This window comes from Nannospalax galili, unplaced genomic scaffold, assembly GCF_000622305.1.
Source record: "Nannospalax galili isolate Female #2095 unplaced genomic scaffold, S.galili_v1.0 scaffold978, whole genome shotgun sequence".
Taxonomy (NCBI): domain Eukaryota; kingdom Metazoa; phylum Chordata; class Mammalia; order Rodentia; family Spalacidae; genus Nannospalax; species Nannospalax galili.
In genome coordinates this window covers 136,551-153,809 of record NW_008341878.1, presented here as the reverse complement: position 1 = coordinate 153,809, position 17,259 = coordinate 136,551, and the positions used below count along the sequence as shown (strand labels likewise).

The window sequence follows — 17,259 nt, the reverse complement described above, 5'->3', positions numbered from 1 at the left end:
TGGTTTTCAGACTCAGGCTGTCCCCTCGATAATCACCCAAACCCCTGTTAAAGGCACGTCACTCCTTTTTCCAGTGTAGAAACATGGTAGGGCCCCATGGGCTCTGCTCGTCCATTGTCTGTCAGTGGACACATGTTGCTTCTACCCTGTGGGGCCTGTGAAGGACTTTCTGGACATGGGCTACAACACCTTCAAGTCCCTGTCTTGGTCCTCTGAGCCTATACCTATGAAATTGCTGGATCACAGGACAAGACTGACTTTTAGAGGGACTGTCACTCTTTTCAGACCTTTCCATAGAGATTGCACTGTTTACATTCCTACTAGTTGCATAGAGGGTTCCAGTTTCAGTATAACCTTGACACCTTGACAGCACTTATTTTCCTCCTAAAATTTTAATTATGTTTTATTTATTTTACGAATTTTTACGGAGCTGGGGATCAAACCCAGGAGCTCTTACATATTAGACACCTAGCTTTTTTTTCAGGTAATTTAGGTGCCATCAGATGTGTAATCTGTAAACATCTCCTCCCATTCTGCAAGCTGTCGTTTTATTCTTGTGGTCCTGGGGAACCCAGAGCCTCAAATATGCAAGACAAGCATTCTACCATGAAACCCTAACCCCAGCTTCTCTCTCATTTTTTAAATTGTGTGTGTGTGTGTGTGTGTGTGTACATTCTTGTGGAGTGTGACTTTATGATTACCTGAACAAACAGCCTCTTAAATTTCATTTTTAAGAGTGAGGCTGAACTCAGAGGATCGTTGCCTACACATCTCTCGGAACCATCTGTCTCCTAGAACCCACTGGTGGAACTGTCTTGTTGGAGCTCAGTCCCTAGAACTGTGTTCCAAGTCTGACTCCGCCCATAATTTTTACTCAAAATGGCCTCTCCAGCTTCATTGGGGAAGTACAAGCTTCACTCCACCCTAATCTTAACAGACCATTGGGCCTTTTCATCCCTACTTCTAGAATATCTCATTCATCCAAGGTCACGTGTCCTTCCCAATCTCCACTGTGTTCAGTGGAGATGGGGTGCATCCTTTCAGCACCCTGATATGTTAATTCTCAAGTATACCCAAACTCATTCATTCATTCATTCATTCATTCTTTTATTGGGTGGAACACCAAATTGAGGTTGCTTAGGAAATGAGATCAGATGCCAAGGTCACAAGACACAAGAGCACGTGGTTTTGCTGGGTTAGTCAAAAGTCATTAGTCCAGATTATGGCCAGTAACAGAAACCATTCCCACCGTGGAGGCCAGAGATCAACTTCGGCTGTTGTTCCTCAGGTACTGTCCACCTCGTTTTATGAAGCAAGGTCTCTTTGTTGGCTTGAGGCTTCCAGCTTGTCTAGACTGACTGGTCGGTGAGCACCAGGGTCTCCACCTCCCTGGTGTTGGGATTATAAGTGCACAGCACCACACCTGGCTTTTTCATGTGTGTTTTGGGGGACCAAACTTGGGTCCTCATGCCTGTATGGCAAATCCTTTACCCACTGAGCCATCTCCCTTCCTTCACTCTCTCCGTAGTGTCTTTTGATACACAAACCTTCCCATGTTTCAGGCCCAAAGCAATAGGGCCAGTAGACCATGGACTAAACCTTCTGAAACCATGATTCAAACCAAATCTTTCCTTCTTGGAGCTGTTTATCTTAGATATTTTATTAGAATGACCAAAAGCTATCACACACCTCCGCAAATTGTGCAGTCTGTGGTCCTCAGTAACAGCAACAGAAAACGGCTCAAGGCAGCCATCTGCATGGTATTGCAGCATCATCGCAGATGACGTTGGAAGTCAGTCTCTGATGATGTTAGGGCCATGAAACATGGTCAGAATTAACACTGGGAATCCCTGAGTGTGGGTGGAGTTACTCAGAGAACAGTATGTCCTGGATGATTTCGGGCCACAGGGGTCTGAGTACACTGTGATAAACGTGTTCCAGACTATGTAAGTGTTGCAAGGCATAGCTGGGCACAATGGATCTGTTGTGTACCTCCACTACGATCCACTTTGCAAGTTACAGTTTCAGTTGTATGTCCTCCTGGGAGTGGCGTTTATTCTCTGAAAGAGGATGTCCTGGCTCTTCGGGGAGAGCATGGACACTATGAGGGGCCTGTTGACATGCCCCATGGCCATCAGGGTCCTTTGCAGAGATGTCAGTCTTCGAAGAAGACAGAGATGTCAGTTTCTGGGGTGGCGACTGCTTCAATGCCCTCCTCATCCATGTCAAACATACATTATCTCTGGAGACAAAGAGTGAACTTCTGGAGTAGGTTTCTGATCTGACCCAGAGGGTCTGAGATGAAAGGAGGATGGCACCCCTAACCAGGCCCTTGGTGGTTATTATAATTACTATTACTAACTTGTAATCTGTTCCATGTTCCTCTATAGTGGATACTCTCTGATCGTTAATGTATAGAGAGGAGACTATGGCCATTAGTTCTGTCAGGTAATTTGACTAAAATCTCATGACTTTTAAGTGTCAGACCAAGATTTGACTTGGGATGAGGCTGTGTGGTGGGAGGAAGGGCTCTGGGAAAGAAGAACAAGTTGCATAGAATTTGTGAGAACATTCCCCAGTCCCTTCCCATTGGTAAGAGTATATAAGACAGATACTCAGCAAGTAGAAATCTTTGAGCAATTTAAAAAGATTCCAGGCATTCAGCCTCTATGAACTATCTTGTTTCCAGACACCTCTCTTTCCCTCCCCATGTTCTATTACCTGCCCAGCGCAAGGAGAGGGGGTGACGATGAAATGGAGGAACCCTGAGATCTGGGGTCCAGTCAGTCAAACTATAGGCAACTTTGTCTCTGCACTGGAACTCATGAGTCACTGGGACGGAGGAACCCATAGTCTCTCATCAAGAAATGGAGCCTCACAGGGTCTGCTCCGCATTCCTACTGAAGTACAAGCCTTGACCTTCACCCTCCACCTGGCCTGGAGTCCATCCCAGCCCATCCGCCCAGGGACAGTGCTCTCTCCAGAGCTGTTTCTTGCAGGCTTGCTGGCCACTACCTGAGCTGTCTGGGCATGAGGATGTCAAGTCTCTTGCACTCACTGTTCTTTCCGAGTCATGCGGTGCTGTAGGCCCAGTTGATGTCGCCCCACCACCTGAGCCTATCCTGTAGTCAAACACCTTACTCGAAGCTGTTGCATCTTGGGAATCCTCAAGCTGACTCCAGCAGAGCTCTTACTCCCTCTACTCTTTCTCCTTCTCCAAGGGCTAGCTTCTGGAAAATTCCTCTGTATGCTTTCTTGCTAATCCTATCTGCTCACTGGACCCTTTACCTCCTACAGAGGTCTTAACTCTTTTAACATTCCACCTGTGCGGCCTGAATGACTTTAGACCATGGATCATACAGGATGTCATACATCCTGTCAGCCATAACAATGTCTTTACTACCCTGTGGTATGCTCTGGGTCACCTTCCCTGTCCCTTTGGCCATGCCCCTGCCAACCGGAGTCCAGTGAACACTGCCTGGCCACTTTCTGTGCAGTTATGTTTATTGATCTAGGTCACCTTCCCTGTCCCCTTGGTATGTCTTGGTCCTGGGGGCAGCTTTATCCCTGACTTCCTGCCTGGCTGCTGTCCTTTCCTAGGAGTCCTTATAAATAGATGGGTCCCCTTCTCTACATAGCCCTTATGGGAGGGCACCTTAGTCTTACCTGCCCATCTCTGGGGAAGGGAGTCCTGAGTATGACCCTCCAGGCTTCAATTCTCTGCTGACCTCAGGCCTGCCTGCTTCCTGAATAAGTGTTCTTAGGGACCCTAGACAAGGCTGTCCCAGCAAGGGTCTCTGGCCGCATGTGCTGTCTCAGAGGACTCATCATGGACACCTTGTACCCCGACTCAAATGCACCCTGTCCTCTTGTCCTTCATCTAGTCATCAAGACTCCTGAGCCCTTGAGCTGAATCATCCACTCTTCTCCCCAGCTGTGGCCTGATGTTCCCACAGCAGCCCAGGACGCCACTCCCTCTGTGAGCCCAAATCAGTTCTCTCCTCTACAGTTAGAACAACTTTCCTAAAACGCGAATCTTCTCACACTAACTGTCTAACCCCCACAAAGTTCCCTATAGCTCTAAGGAGCCAGATTAGAATCTTCACGGGGCTAGGCCCTCTGTAGTCCAGTGGCCCTGTTGAGGCCTCTTTCTCACCAGGCCCCTCTGCTCTGTGCCCTAGAGCATCCCACCTTCTCTCAGAGTCATAGGAAGTCCCCATTGTTATTTCCTCTGCCTGAAACAATCTTTCTGGTTAATTGACTGCCTTCTCATCTTCCTTTGATCTCAGCACAGAGGCTACTCCTGACCTCCAGGCCCAGCTGAGTGCTTTCTAGGAAGCACCCAGAGCCTTGCTTTATCCTCCCTCTGCCCATCACCACTCTGAGGTCCTCAGGAACAGAATCCCAGTTCTTTGCTTTCTGACATCAGGGAACTTGGAATAGCGGCCCTGCCAGCCATAACAATGTCTAACTATGTGGCTGTGGGACATGGTCAAGTCTCTCTGTGCCTCAGCCACCTCATTCATCCAGGAGTAATAACAGCATGCAGGTCTGAGAGCCACCATAGGGGGCAGAGGGGTTATCTGAAGTCAAGGTCTTTGCATAAAAGCCCCAGTTTTCAAAGGCTGAGTGACAATCCCTATTCTCCCCCCAACCTTCCCGACCCTATCCCTGAGGCCTCGCCAGCTCCAACTGGAGTTGAGTGAACACTGCCTGGCCACTTTCTGTGCAGTTATGTTTATTGATCATTTCTTCTCAGCCCTGTATTTTGGGAGCTAAGGATAGGGGTGTCATCTGTCATGTGAGCTTAGTCTACTGGGAACCCAGAAAATAGATATTCTCCCTAATTAGGGGTGCAAGGAAGGCAAGAGCATGTCTGACTAGCAGGCCCCATGCAGCTGCAGGAGGAGGGATTCTAAAATTGGCAGATGTGAGCAGGCTTAGGAGTCCCTTCGAGGGGCAGTGGTGGGCAGGGCCTGGGCCTGGGTGTATGAAATTAGAACTAGGCATCAGATGGTGCCAGATGCAGGAATGAGGCTCAGGCAGCAAGGTTCCCCCCTTGGTTCTGAGCCTGAGGCCCACATGGGTTGGGCCAGAGGTTTCATAGTCCTGTCAAGGCCACTGAAGCTGAAGATAGAAGGGCCCATAGCCTAGAGGAGGACAGAGCCTAGGCCTAGGCTTTGGAGCACAGGCACAGGAGAGTGAGCAGGGAGGGGCACAAAGGCAGAGTCCAGGAGCTAAGTGCCACCAAGAAGCCTCAGAGCCCCAGACCGACAGGCCGCAGACTTCTGTGCATGTGCAAGTCACCGTCATTGTCCCAAGGATGAGGGCCAGGGCCCCGCATGCCACAGCCACTCAGGGTACAGAGGCCAGGAGGCATGCAAAAACCCAATGTGGGCTCCAGCCCTGGCTCCTGGGTAGAAATCTCAGTCAGTGAGAAGCTCTAGGCTTGCCTGGGGTCGGTGACTTTGCCCATAAAGATGGTGGTATTCTCGTTAAAGATTATCAGCAAGAAGGGCCTATTGAGATTCACAATCAGCGGGTCCAGTTTTGCAGACACGGCGACAATTCTGACTCCTGTGGCGGCGGCAGCTTCTGTGCCTGTCTCAGCCACATCCAGCACAGCTTTGTGGACCACCTGTGGGGATACAAGAACATCACTGACTGGAGACCAGGGTGGGCAGGAGAAGACTAGTGCAGATCGAGCATCGACTGCTGGCCTCCTGCTGGTGAATTTGCTCCCGCCACGAGCCCTGTCCTCTGGTTTTGCACAGTCCTTTGCTAACCGTATAGGATGTGTGAGGGAAGTCAAAGAGGTAAAGACTGGGCACTGGCTCTGGGTCCTCTCTGAGTCATTTCAGAGTCTGTGCCATCCCCCAAACCCACTACAACCTGGAGGATGGGTATGGGGATGCCAGGCTTTTTCCTATAGGCAGCCTCCTGACAGCCCCCACCAGGAAGCAGCCTCTCTGCCTGCCAGTGAGAGACCCAGCCTCCTTGGGGCTCCTGACAGTCCTTCATAGGACATGATTTTGCATCTCTGGACCACCACTCGGACTGGTACAGACCTGAGCCCAGGGTGCTGTGTAAATGTGGGGTGGTGCCTTCAGTGTAGCATGGGATGGTGCCTACAGTGGTCTAAGACTGAGTCTAGGCTCTTCCCCACAATGGGCTCATGGATGGAATTATTTGGGGAGAGGGTTGTGGAAGTACCAGCCTCATCCCATCCCAGTTGGAAGAGCTGGGCTGTAACACAGCCATCCCAGGCTTGTGGGAATCTCAGCAAGGGTGAGTGGACTGAGAGATGCAGGTGTTCTCACAAATTCGCCATTCCCCACACACCCACCTGGCCATCACTATCCACACTCAGGCACACAAGGTGAACCACCCAGTGTTTCTAGGCTCACCTGGGAGACCTTCAGGTTCTTGGCCCCTGTGATTCCTGACAGGTCGGCCTGCGTGGAGAAGACTTCCCTGATGCCCAGCTGGGAAAGGATGTTCCCCAGGCTATAGTCACCAGAGATGGAGAATTTGGGCAGGTAGAGCTCATTGATCTCCCTAGGGAATGAGAAAACCAAATGTGAACATCACCAGACTCAGTGCCCTCCTGGATCTACCTCACAACCAAGGCATCCCTCTGCAGCCAGCTTTCTCACCGGAGAGAAGCCCTCTTTCCCTCTGAGTCTGGACCCCTTGTGTTTGTTCGTCCTAATGCATTAATTATCCATCGATTTCTACAAGGACCAGGCCATGTGGCTTGGCACTGGCTGCTCCTTTGCCAAAAATGCTTTCCCCTAATAGCCGCAAGCCCCAGTCCCTTGTATCTGTCACACTGACCCTTCACCTAATGACCTTTTATACAAAATCACCCTCTCCATCTGACTACCTCTTTCCTGATCTTTAGACTTTCCTCTATTACCCCCATATCTTTTCACCTAACTTATCAAATAATGATTAATTATATTTTTATTCTCCCTCTCTGTCTTCCTTAATTACAAGGTAAATGGAAAAGAGTGGGAAATTTTTGTCTCTTTAGTCTCTGATATGCCCTCAGGGTCTAAACTAGGGCCCAGAACATTGTAGGTATTCAAATGAATCATTCCACAAGGTGAATGAGTGAATGATTGAATGAGGAATGGATGAGATGGCTAAACAGGGCAGAGCTGATGCTCAGACCCAGTCGCATTTTGCCTTTAACCAATCACAATTCCTTCTGCCTTCCAAAGACTCAGTCAATATTCCTTATAACTTAAAGCATGTGAGAGGCAGAGGAAGCTGCAGTCCCCTTTTCTATCACATACCATCATTTTAGGAGCAATAAAAGCAACACATTCAGGCCCCAAACTACCCAGACAGCAAAGAGGAGAACAACTCAACTCCACCTGTCCCCATGGGCTCTTCTACCACTGTACCTGAGGTACTGTGAGACTGAGGTGGAGGGAGAGAGTTTCGGGGACAGCAGGACAGGGAGCCAGGCCAGCCCTGGATGCTGTGAACACACACCTGGGTCTCAGAGAGTCCTTCCACTTCCTCAGGGTCTCCAGGTTCAGGCTGGCCTCCACCTCCTTCATTCGGCCCTGGTCAGGGAGGATAAACAGGGCACTGGCATTGCCCTTGTACCGCAGCTCCACCACAGAGCAGGACAGCGCCTCATCCCGGAAGTAGGGTGTGGTCAGGTCCTCGATGCTCATCACAGGCACCTTTACAGGCCGCCTCTTGTTCAAGTAGAACACAGACTTGAAGGTGTCACGAGGGTCAAAGGGTGTTTCCCATTTGCCTAAAGGTGGAGCAAGTCATCAAAGATTGTTAAGACCACCATGGAGATCCTGTCCCTGCCCCATCGTTGCCTAGCTTCTGAGTTAGTGACAGCAATCAGTTCATCCCCAACCACCCTTGAGGGCCCCGTATCAGTGGCACTTGGAAGGTGGAAAGGAGTTAGGAATGAGAAGATACCCACAGGTTTGCATTGGAAAGGGGACCCCAAAACTAAGGCCTGGTTACTTGAACCATCTGAGAAACAGAAAAGGGTCTGGGGTTGGGGAGTATAACAGAAAGACATGAGAGTCAGGGAGAGTTGGGGGGAACAGACACGGCAACAGGAGAGGCTGGAGCCACCGAAGAGGCAGGGACTCTGCTAGCCAGGGCATCACACCCCAAATCTAACATTCCTTGTGATGGTTTTTGGGAGGCATTTGAGTGAAAATAGGAAGAGATTGAGTTTCACCCACATACTGGTTATGGTGTCCCTCAATGTGAACTACCTTAATGAAAGAAAGCCCAGAGCCAAGCGTATGCCTAGACTAGAGAAAATAGGAAGAGATTGAGTTTCACCCACATACTGGTTATGGTGTCCCTCAGTGTGAACTACCTTAATGAAAGAAAGCCTAGAGCCAAGCGTATGCCTAGACTAGAGTTCATGGGACCTGCAACTTCTTAGAGCTGGGATACCAGGCATCCCATAGGCTGTGGGCTATGTGGTAATAAACCCTCAGCTCGTATGTGGGCCATGACCACCTCCAAGGCCCATCACAGACATCCAGCACAGACTTGCCCCGGATCCCAAGTTTGTGTTCCTACCTCAACCCGATCAGAGTGATGTGGAACTGTGACAATTTCTTGGACTCAGGATCTGGCAGCCTAAACCTGTCTCTATCCTGCAGCCTAGCAGTCTTATGGCTTGGGTCCTGGAGCTAATAGAGAGAGCCCTGCCATGCAGTCTAATCTTTCAGGCTCCCACTCTCTCCAGTTCATGGCGATGCTAGGCATTTGCGCACCACTGTCCTCTGTCTTCCTGCTGTCCTTTTCTGTCTATGGCCACCTTGACTATTTGCTTACACTCTCAGAACCTGCTCTTCTTCTGCCTTGGGCTATTGTAGGTCCAACCCCAGATCCAGCCTAAGCCTGGCCAACTGATCACTTGGGTCAGGCACCAATTTCTGGGCTGTCTCACTTGCTCCTTGGCTTCTGACTATCATCAGGCAGTGTGTTGTGGGGTGTAGGCTCTAGATGGGTCCCCCACAAATCCTCACCTACAGCATCACCTGGTCAGCCCCCCAGCTCGCTCACTCTTCACTTTATTAAACATCCTGGTCTAGGACTCAGTCATGGGCATGCTGACCCTCAGCTCAGATTAGGGTGTCCAGGGTCCTTTCAGGAAGAGGGTTGCCAGTCCCACCTGGCCCTCTTTAAAAACAGATTCCCCAGAAGGGATGTTGTGCTGGATAGCTTTAGTTGTCAACTTGACACACATGGGTAGAGGGAGCCTCAATTGGTGAATCGCCTCCATTGGACTAGCCTGTGGCTATGTCTGTGGGGCATCTTCTTGTTTGAGTGATGTGGGAGGGCCCAGTCCACTGTGGGTGGTGCCATCCCTGGGCAGGTGGGCCTGTGTTGTATAAGAAAGCAAGTTGAGTATGGATCAGAGGAGTAAGCAGCATTCCTCCATGGCCTGTGCTCCAGCTCCTGCCTCCAGGTTCCTGCCCTGAGTTCCTACCTTGGGCTTCCTCAGTGATAAACTGTGACCTGGCAGATGTAAGCTGAATAAATCCTTTCTTGTTCAAGTTGGTATTGGTCTAAGTATTTTGTCACAGCAATGGAGAAACAAATTAGAACAGATGTATATACATACCTATGTGAACATAACAGAAATACTGGGGTGCATAGGCCGATGGGTCCCCTTTGTGCCCCTACCCCTTGTGTCATCTCTGCAGGGAGGAAGCATTGGTCTTCTCCACTCTGGCTAGACTGGAAAGGTAAGTTATTGCCCTCTGTCTGCCCAGTAGGTTTAAGTTCCAGCAAAACCCACTGCTCTTAGGCAGAGTTCATGGGCTGCACTGAACTTGTGCCTGGAGCCGAAACTATAACTCAGAAAACCCCACAGAAGGGGATGAGGCCTGTGATCAAGGCAGGGTCTAAGGCTCATGTTGCCAAGTCACGGGCATCTCCCCTCTCCAGTGGTCAGCCTAATGACACAGGTCACAGAGCCAACATCCCCTCTCTCTGCCCCACCATCTGCTCTCACCTTTAAAGTAGATGTAATTCACAAGCACCATGACAGTCTGAGGGTCCAGGTCTGAGATCAGGTCCTTGATTTTCCCCTGGGTCTCTTTCTTCACATAGTTATTAATAAGCTTCTTGGCCTCCTTAGGCTGCTGGAAGTCTGTGGTGAAGGCCTTGGCCTGGAACAGTGCCCTTGCCTCCTCTTTGAACTTGGCCAGGAGCTGCAGCTGCTCTTCTATAAATATGGCACTGCCAGTGCTTAGCAGCAGCTGGTCCCTTGGCTGATTGAGCATGCGCAGGAGGTACCCAAAGCCCTGCTGGATATCTGTCTCTGAGGCCTCTGTGAGGTTGAACTTGAGACCTTCTAGGATCTCTACCAGGGTATTGTTGTGTGCCCCCAGGGACAGGAAGACCAAGGCAGCCGAGATGCTGAACGGGGAAAAGGCAACATTTTTATCTGGATTCTTCAAAGCCAGCTGTTTGTAGAGGCTGAATGCGAAGTCGGTGTTCCTGGAGGCCAAGCTCAGACTGTCCACTTGTGTCCTGTTGTCTTGGTCACCCTGGGCTGGAGTATCCCTGCCCAGTGTGCTATCTGGGTGGCAGAGGACAGCAGGGCAGAACCCAGCCACCAAGAGCCCCAGGGCTAAAAGGGGTGACATCCTCTCCACTGTCCACCCTGAAAAGCAAAATGCTTTGAGTCTTGGAGGGCCAGGTGGTGCCCTGACCATCTCCTACTGCCTCCCACCTGGCCTGCATCGTGTCCCTGCTCTGCTGACCCTGCTACTTCTGTGCCCTTCCATGGGAGATGCTCTGGCCACTCAGCCTACAGCACCATATCCTGGGCTCCCTTTCACCTTTGAGGAAAGCGCTATAGTGGATACCATTTTTCCCAATGGAGAAACAGGACCCAGAGGGTGAAGGGGCTTCCCAGGGTCACAGAGCAAGCAAGAGGAGAGCTGGGGATGACTACAAGCCCTGTCCAATCAGAATGCCTCCTTTCAGGCAGGTGTGGTGTCATGCCCCTTAAATCCCACCGAGGCATGCAGGTCTCTGTGAGTTTGAGGCCAGCCAGGTCTACATAGCAAGCTCCAGGTCAGTCCGTCTCAAAACCAGAACAAAACAAAAAGCTTCCTCTTCCCCAAGTTTGGCAGAGGGATTGATGGCAAGGCTGAGGACCCTCTTCCTTTGCACCACCCACCCCCATTATCGCCCTCCAAGCAGAACTCAGGGAAAAGAGTTATGGACCAGTCAGAAGCACGGGGTCCATGCCAGTCTCTTGACAAACCTGGGAAGTCACATGGCCTTGGACTGACTACTGTGTGGTGTCCTGTGTGGGGAGGGGTGATAGAGAGGAGTCCAGGACACACTTGTGTACTGCCTGAAACCCTGGCAGCCCTCCAAGCAGTTAATGTGTGTTCTTTTTAGTCCTGACCAGGCACTAGAGGTGGTTTCCACCTCAGGCATGACCCGGAGTCCAGGACACACTTGTGTACTGCCTGAAACCCTGGCAGCCCTCCAAGCTAGTGTCCTGACCGGGCACTAGAGGTGGTTTCCACCTCAGGCATGACCTAAGCCCTCCTGGTGGGGAGAAAGCTAGGTGGTTTCAGAGTCTCTAAGATTTCATTTTGGCTGCTGTGATTACTGTGGGGTGTCAAGCCAATGGCCAAGCCTCTGTGGACCTCAGTTTCCATTTTTGAACAGCTTTTTGGGAGACATAAGTAGTGATAGTGTCCACGTTCCCTTGGAGTCGTGACATGGGCCACCCTAGAGGACCAGAGCTCAAAGTTTGTGACTGCAAAAAACAGGGCTTTTGACCTTCAATCTCTGGTCACTCTGTCCAAGAGCTTAGAGGAGAAAGTGGGTGCTGGAATAATGAGAGAGGGAAGAAGTGCCCAGGAGGAGCAGGAGGAAGAGGAGAGAGTGATCGGGGGAAGAGGGACTGGGAGAAGATAAGAGGATAGAGAGGGTGGGGGACTGGGGAGGGAGGTGGTAGAGCTGAGTAACTGGTCTCTAGGGCAGTGGGAGAGACGGAGCTGAGCCCCTTCTCACCAGGGCCGTGGGAAGCCTATAGAGTCCAGGGACACCAGCACCTTGCCTGTCTCCACTCTTGTTTACTTTCAGACTGATGCAGTCATTTCTTTGGAAAAGTATTGAACAATATTTTGCTCCAAAATTATTTCCAGAGAAAAAGGGCTGGTCTGCTCCTGAAGCAGGAGAGGGCGCAACCTTCTGCCTGGCCAGGGTGCCTGGGAGGGAAGTGAAATAAATCCCTGCCCCTAAGACAGCTCCTGACAACTAATCACAGCAGGACTTCCACCAGGGGAACCCCCTGCAACAGTCCTGTCTGCCCTTAGCTCTGACAGCAGCACCTGGGCCAGGCAGGGTCTGGGCACTTCTTCCCTGTGAAGGGTCATACAGCCTGGGTTCCATCCACTATCCAGAAGCATAGCCCATGATACTTGTATCATCTATAAGCATGAAGACTCAAATTATAGAGAAGATTCCACAAGCCCCTCAAATGTCCCCTGACTGTAACGTGGTGCCCCAGGCACAGTTCCTGGCCTCTCCTGCCCACCCCACCCCCACCACAGTTTGAGACCACAGCAGCACACATTGCTGTAAAGGCTAGTTCCTCTGCTCCTAGAACGATGCCTGGGGATTACCTGCAGAGCTGATCCCAGCTGTCAATCTCTGATGGCTTAGCCTGGAGCAGTGCTTCTCCCTGGTGCACGCTAACTAATGCCTATTTATCCCTGCCAGGGACTCCTCCCTCTGGTTAGGAAATGCTGGCCCGGACAAGCTGTACTCTGCTCAGACTAGAAGTGGCCAGACAGGATCATTTCTGGTAATGTGGATTTAGAACACCTACCAGAACAATTTCCTGATGGGAAAACTCCAACTGTGTTCTAAACAACTGTAGTAACAAGACCCACTTTGTCTCCTGAGTGTGACTTCTGTTTATAGACTGTTCAGTGTTCTTCTCCTGCCCACTCCCCACCCCCCATGCTTGATGCTTGTCTCCAGAGAGGGAGGACGGAAGATAGCATTTCTGGTAGTTCCAAGTCACTTAAAAAAACTTAAGGTCATGTGTGCTATGTGGGTATCCTCAGATATATTAATAAGTATACACCTCAGTTTACTCAGAGCTCAGTTTACATCTTTGTAACCCATCTGTCTGGCAGGAAAGAGTATATTCTAGAGACACTCGTGTTCCCCTATTTGGTTATCAGACTATTGAAAAAATGGAGCACAAGAAATTAGAATTTCCCCAGAAATCTGTTCTTAGGAGAACTGGTTAGAGTTTTGAGGGCAGCCAGAGGGAGAACTTTGTCTGCCAGAGGAGGAACTTATCTTCTGGAGAAAGATTTATAACTGGTCAGATGACCTTGTAGGAGAGACCCAGAGCTGAGACTGGTGGGCAGGAGATGACACCTTGCCTGACTGCATACTTAGGCATGTGTCTTGCTTTCTATTTAAACCCTCCCCTTATGTGAGGAGCCTCAGAAGATGGATGCAGTGGGAGGAATTGGGGGGTGGTCACTGGAGCTCTTTGTTCCTCTTCCTGGTGTGGTCACATTGCATACATCTCCTTTACCTGGTTTTCACTATTAATATGGCTCTTCTAATGGGTTTATTGAACCTAGCTTGTTGGATAATGTCTTGAGCAGTTTCCTGGATGTTGGTCTCAAGGTCCAGGCCCTCCCTAAAGATGCCCCCAGAGAGGGTTGATGGCACTTGTGGGAACTCCTGGCAGGGGTTCCTGGTCTCAGTCATCATTTGTTTTTCAGGGCTCCTCTGACTAGGCCTTCTTCCTACCACACCCCCACACTGGCACACCTCACAGCTGGCTGTCCTTCACCCCTGACTGGCGTCTCCCTCAGATCTCTGTCTCAATCTCTAATGTGTCACAGGCTCAAGGGCAGCCCTTCTCTGCATTTCTCACAGACAGTGCCCCTGTCCATAACAGCCCCCAAGAAACCTGAGCAAGGGTGCAAACTGTGGCCCTGGTGGTGAGGTTAGAACCTTACATGGAGTGGGCCCGATTAGAATCCTGGAAGTTCTTCACACCACCTGTGTGACAGATGTCACTGGAAACTCTTCACCTCCTGGTATCCAAGATACAGGTCACATTTCTCTGCCTGTGGTTGTGAAGATTAAGGGAAATACAACTGGGCCTTGATTAGCAAAGGAGATGGCTCTGAGAAGTGCATTGTTGGGTGGAAAACAGTGGAGTATAAGATCACAAACCTGCAACCTTGAGACAGCAGTTCTGAAATGCAGTTATCAGCAAGACTGAGCTGAGAGCCTGAGGCAAGCTTCAATTGTCTGAGGGAACTGAATAAAGTAGAAGGAGGGGTGAGGCTTATACTCTCCCCCAACATATGCCCTTGGGGCACTGTGGCCTTGGGCAAGCCATCATCAGAGTTGCGCTGACTTAATGGAATTTCATAGGTCATTTCTACCACCCTGTGCAGAATTGCTGCAGATGCTCTGGGGGGCTGGCAGGTCACCTGGAGCTCCAGACAGACACTCTAGGAACATGTGCCCCCAATCTATGCATCTTCCAGCTTCTTCTCTGAGCCTCCTCATTCTTCACTGGTTTGTATTGGTACAGACAATACTTCTTTCTATTCTATAAGCACCATTCATATCAAAGGCCACCTACCATAGTGGCCATAAGGGCCCTGTGAGGACAGAAAAGAATCTCAGCACAAATACAGAGGGGGAAAGCTAGGTTGGCCAAGGCTTTCATCTTTCATTCTCTGCCCCCACCCCCAAGGTCTCTTGATCCTGCTAAACCCTGTAGTCCCTTCCTTCCACCAGCTAGCTCTTGGGGCTAGGCCAAGGCTGATTGTTCCACAGACAGGCCGCTAACCAGGTGACTGGTGTGTTGGGGCTCTCTACTCTGTGGGCTTTGTTCTGTTGACCCAAAAACACAACTCTCATGGTAAAGGGGATAAGAGATAGTTTATTTTGGAGCCAAATATGAGTGACCATGGCCTGGGAACATAGATTTAAGTTACTCCAAATTCCATGTTCCAACACAGTAACAGTTTTCAGGTCACACGGGACATAGAGTTTTTTAGCAGAGGAAAAGCGCACACGACAATTTCCTTCGGGATAGGGAAGTTGTCAGGCCTCAGGCTGTTGGCTGGTGGTCTTTATGGGGGAGGGGCTTTGGGGAATGCAGAAGGCGGGGACATATTTTTCTTTTAAAGTTAGGCAGAAGGGGCTGGAGAGATGGTTCAGTGGTTAAGAGCACTGACTGCTCTTGCAGAGGACCCAGGTTCGATTCCCAGCACCCACATGGTGGCTACAAACCATCCTTAACTCCAGTTCAAGGGGAATCCGAAGGCCCCTTCTGACTTCCATGGCATTATACAACACAGATGCATGCACATACATGTAGGCAATGCACTCATACACATTAAAAAAAAGGCAGGAGAGAGCCCAGGGATTATCAGAACAGCTTCTGTCAAAACCACCCCCTTCCATCCCCTTCTGTCAGCCAGGATCTGGGTTATGGGGTAAGGAGTCTATACACTGTAAAACTTATCGGGGAAATAGCTTGTACCAAGACAGTTCCTACATTAATGGATCTGGAGTGCAGAAGCCTGTTCTGCTTCCAAGATCCTCAAAGAGGAAGCAGTCTGCCTTTGATCAAAAGGCACAAAGAGTCTGCTTATCTTGTCTTCAAAGACCAAGGTGCTCATCAACTCAGTTCCTGCATTCTCAGGGGCCTGAAAAACCACGAGGCCCTGTTGGGGAGGGGCTGCTGCAGATCCGAACCCTAACAGAAAGTTTTTATAGTGACAGAACAAATAAAGCTATAAGTCAAGATACTCCCCAAACAAATTGGTGGAGACATCAGAGAGGCAGATTATAGCAAATCAGGGAGGGTTATGTTATAGGCCTTAGATGCTATCTGACAACCTTCTTAACCCTCAAGCTCCTGGAAGCTAGGGTTTTATTAATACATTCCCAAAGGCTTTTATCTATTAGGTCAGAAACAGGGGTTGGTAAAGAATGGCTTGGTATTTAGGGGGCTAAAGATAGCCCAAGATAAGTGATAATTAAGCTCTGGAACTTCAACATTCCAAACTCTTTACAATCCAAACACTTGATGCTGTCTGACAAACTTCTTAACCCTCAAGCTTGCGGAAGTTAGGGTTTTGTTAATACATTCCCAAAGGCGTTTATCTATTAGGTCAGAATCAGGGGTGGGTAAAGAATGGCTTAATATTTAGGGGGCTAAAGATAGACCAAGATAAGTGATAATTAAGCTCTGGAACTTCAACATTCCAAACCCTTTACAATCCAACCACTTGACAATTACTGAAATTCTAATCCATTGATCAGCCTTGCAGAAAGTTCAGTTTGAAGATGCTGGTTTTTCTGAGAACGTGGATCCAGGTACAGCCAAGGGGAGCTGAAAGGTTCCCTCTGGCCTTGGTGAGGTCAGGGCCTAGTTCAAAGGGTCAGGACAGGGAATACAGGAGGGGAGCCAGGCAGAGACCAGAAGTGGCCAGGCCTCAGGTACCCGTGGGAGTATAGCTGTAATACATATGAATGAAAGTTCCCAGAAACCTTGTGTCTTCAAACTGGACTTTTCTTCTGCAAGACTGGCAACTGATTAGAGCTCTGGAGATTGTGGTACCTGGAATGTTGCAGGTCCAGAACCCATTTCCATTTATCTCAAGCTATCTTTAGCCCCTTAATAGCCATCTCCTTGCCCACCTCGTAGAAATCCCCACACTTTGCTGTGACCTGCTTACTGAATGTATCCAACCTGAATCTGTGCATGTGAACCATGGTCACTCATATTTGGGTCCAGAATAAACTCTTACCCCTTTGAGGTGAGAGTTGTGCTTTTGTGTCAACACACACAAGCAGGGGGTCACTCAGAGCTATGGCCACTTACTCTTACTGAAGGCTTCAGATCGGAGTTACCTTGCTATCTTCAGAGTCAGAGGCCTGGACGTGGTCACTGTCTGTGAGAAGCTGCTTATGATTCCCGTGGCCCAGGTGGACTGAGGAAAACTCCAGGGAATGGGTCGTGGTCACAGTGTGCTGAGATTGTCAGTGAAAATTGTACTTTGGGGCTTGACTGGGGACCAGAAGGAACCCAATCAAGAGGATACAGACCCAAGAGACAAGTTCCACATCCTTTCACACAGACAGGAAGAGCCTTATCCCCCAAGCTTCTCTTGTATAGTGGCTCTGCTGCAAGTCCGAGCTGGGTGGATTTAGCCTGGTTCC

General features: G+C 49.8%; 1 protein-coding gene across 1 annotated transcript; it reads right to left on the bottom strand.

Moving 5' to 3' along the window:
• Nucleotides 1–1,086: 1,086 nt before the first annotated feature.
• Nucleotides 1,087–12,764, bottom strand: Serpina3 (serpin family A member 3). Its single transcript, XM_008837570.3, has 5 exons — nucleotides 12,663–12,764; nucleotides 10,022–10,675; nucleotides 7,504–7,777; nucleotides 6,408–6,558; nucleotides 1,087–5,638 (listed from the first exon to the last, which is right to left on the bottom strand). Exons 2-5 carry the CDS (start codon nucleotides 10,656–10,658, stop codon nucleotides 5,444–5,446), a joined length of 1,257 nt encoding a protein of 418 aa, XP_008835792.1. The 5' UTR covers nucleotides 10,659–10,675; nucleotides 12,663–12,764; the 3' UTR covers nucleotides 1,087–5,443.
• Between the last annotated feature and the right edge of the window lie 4,495 nt (nucleotides 12,765–17,259).

Coding starts and splice junctions, on each gene's coding strand:
- Serpina3 (XM_008837570.3), bottom strand. CDS start 10,658: ATGTCACCCCTTTTAGCCCTGGGGCTCTTGGTGGCTGGGTTCTGCCCT. Junction 7,778..10,021: donor GAATTACATCTACTTTAAAG/GTGAGAGCAGAT, acceptor CTCCACCTTTAG/GCAAATGGGAAACACCCTTT. Junction 5,639..6,407: donor AGAACCTGAAGGTCTCCCAG/GTGAGCCTAGAA, acceptor GTATCCCCACAG/GTGGTCCACAAAGCTGTGCT.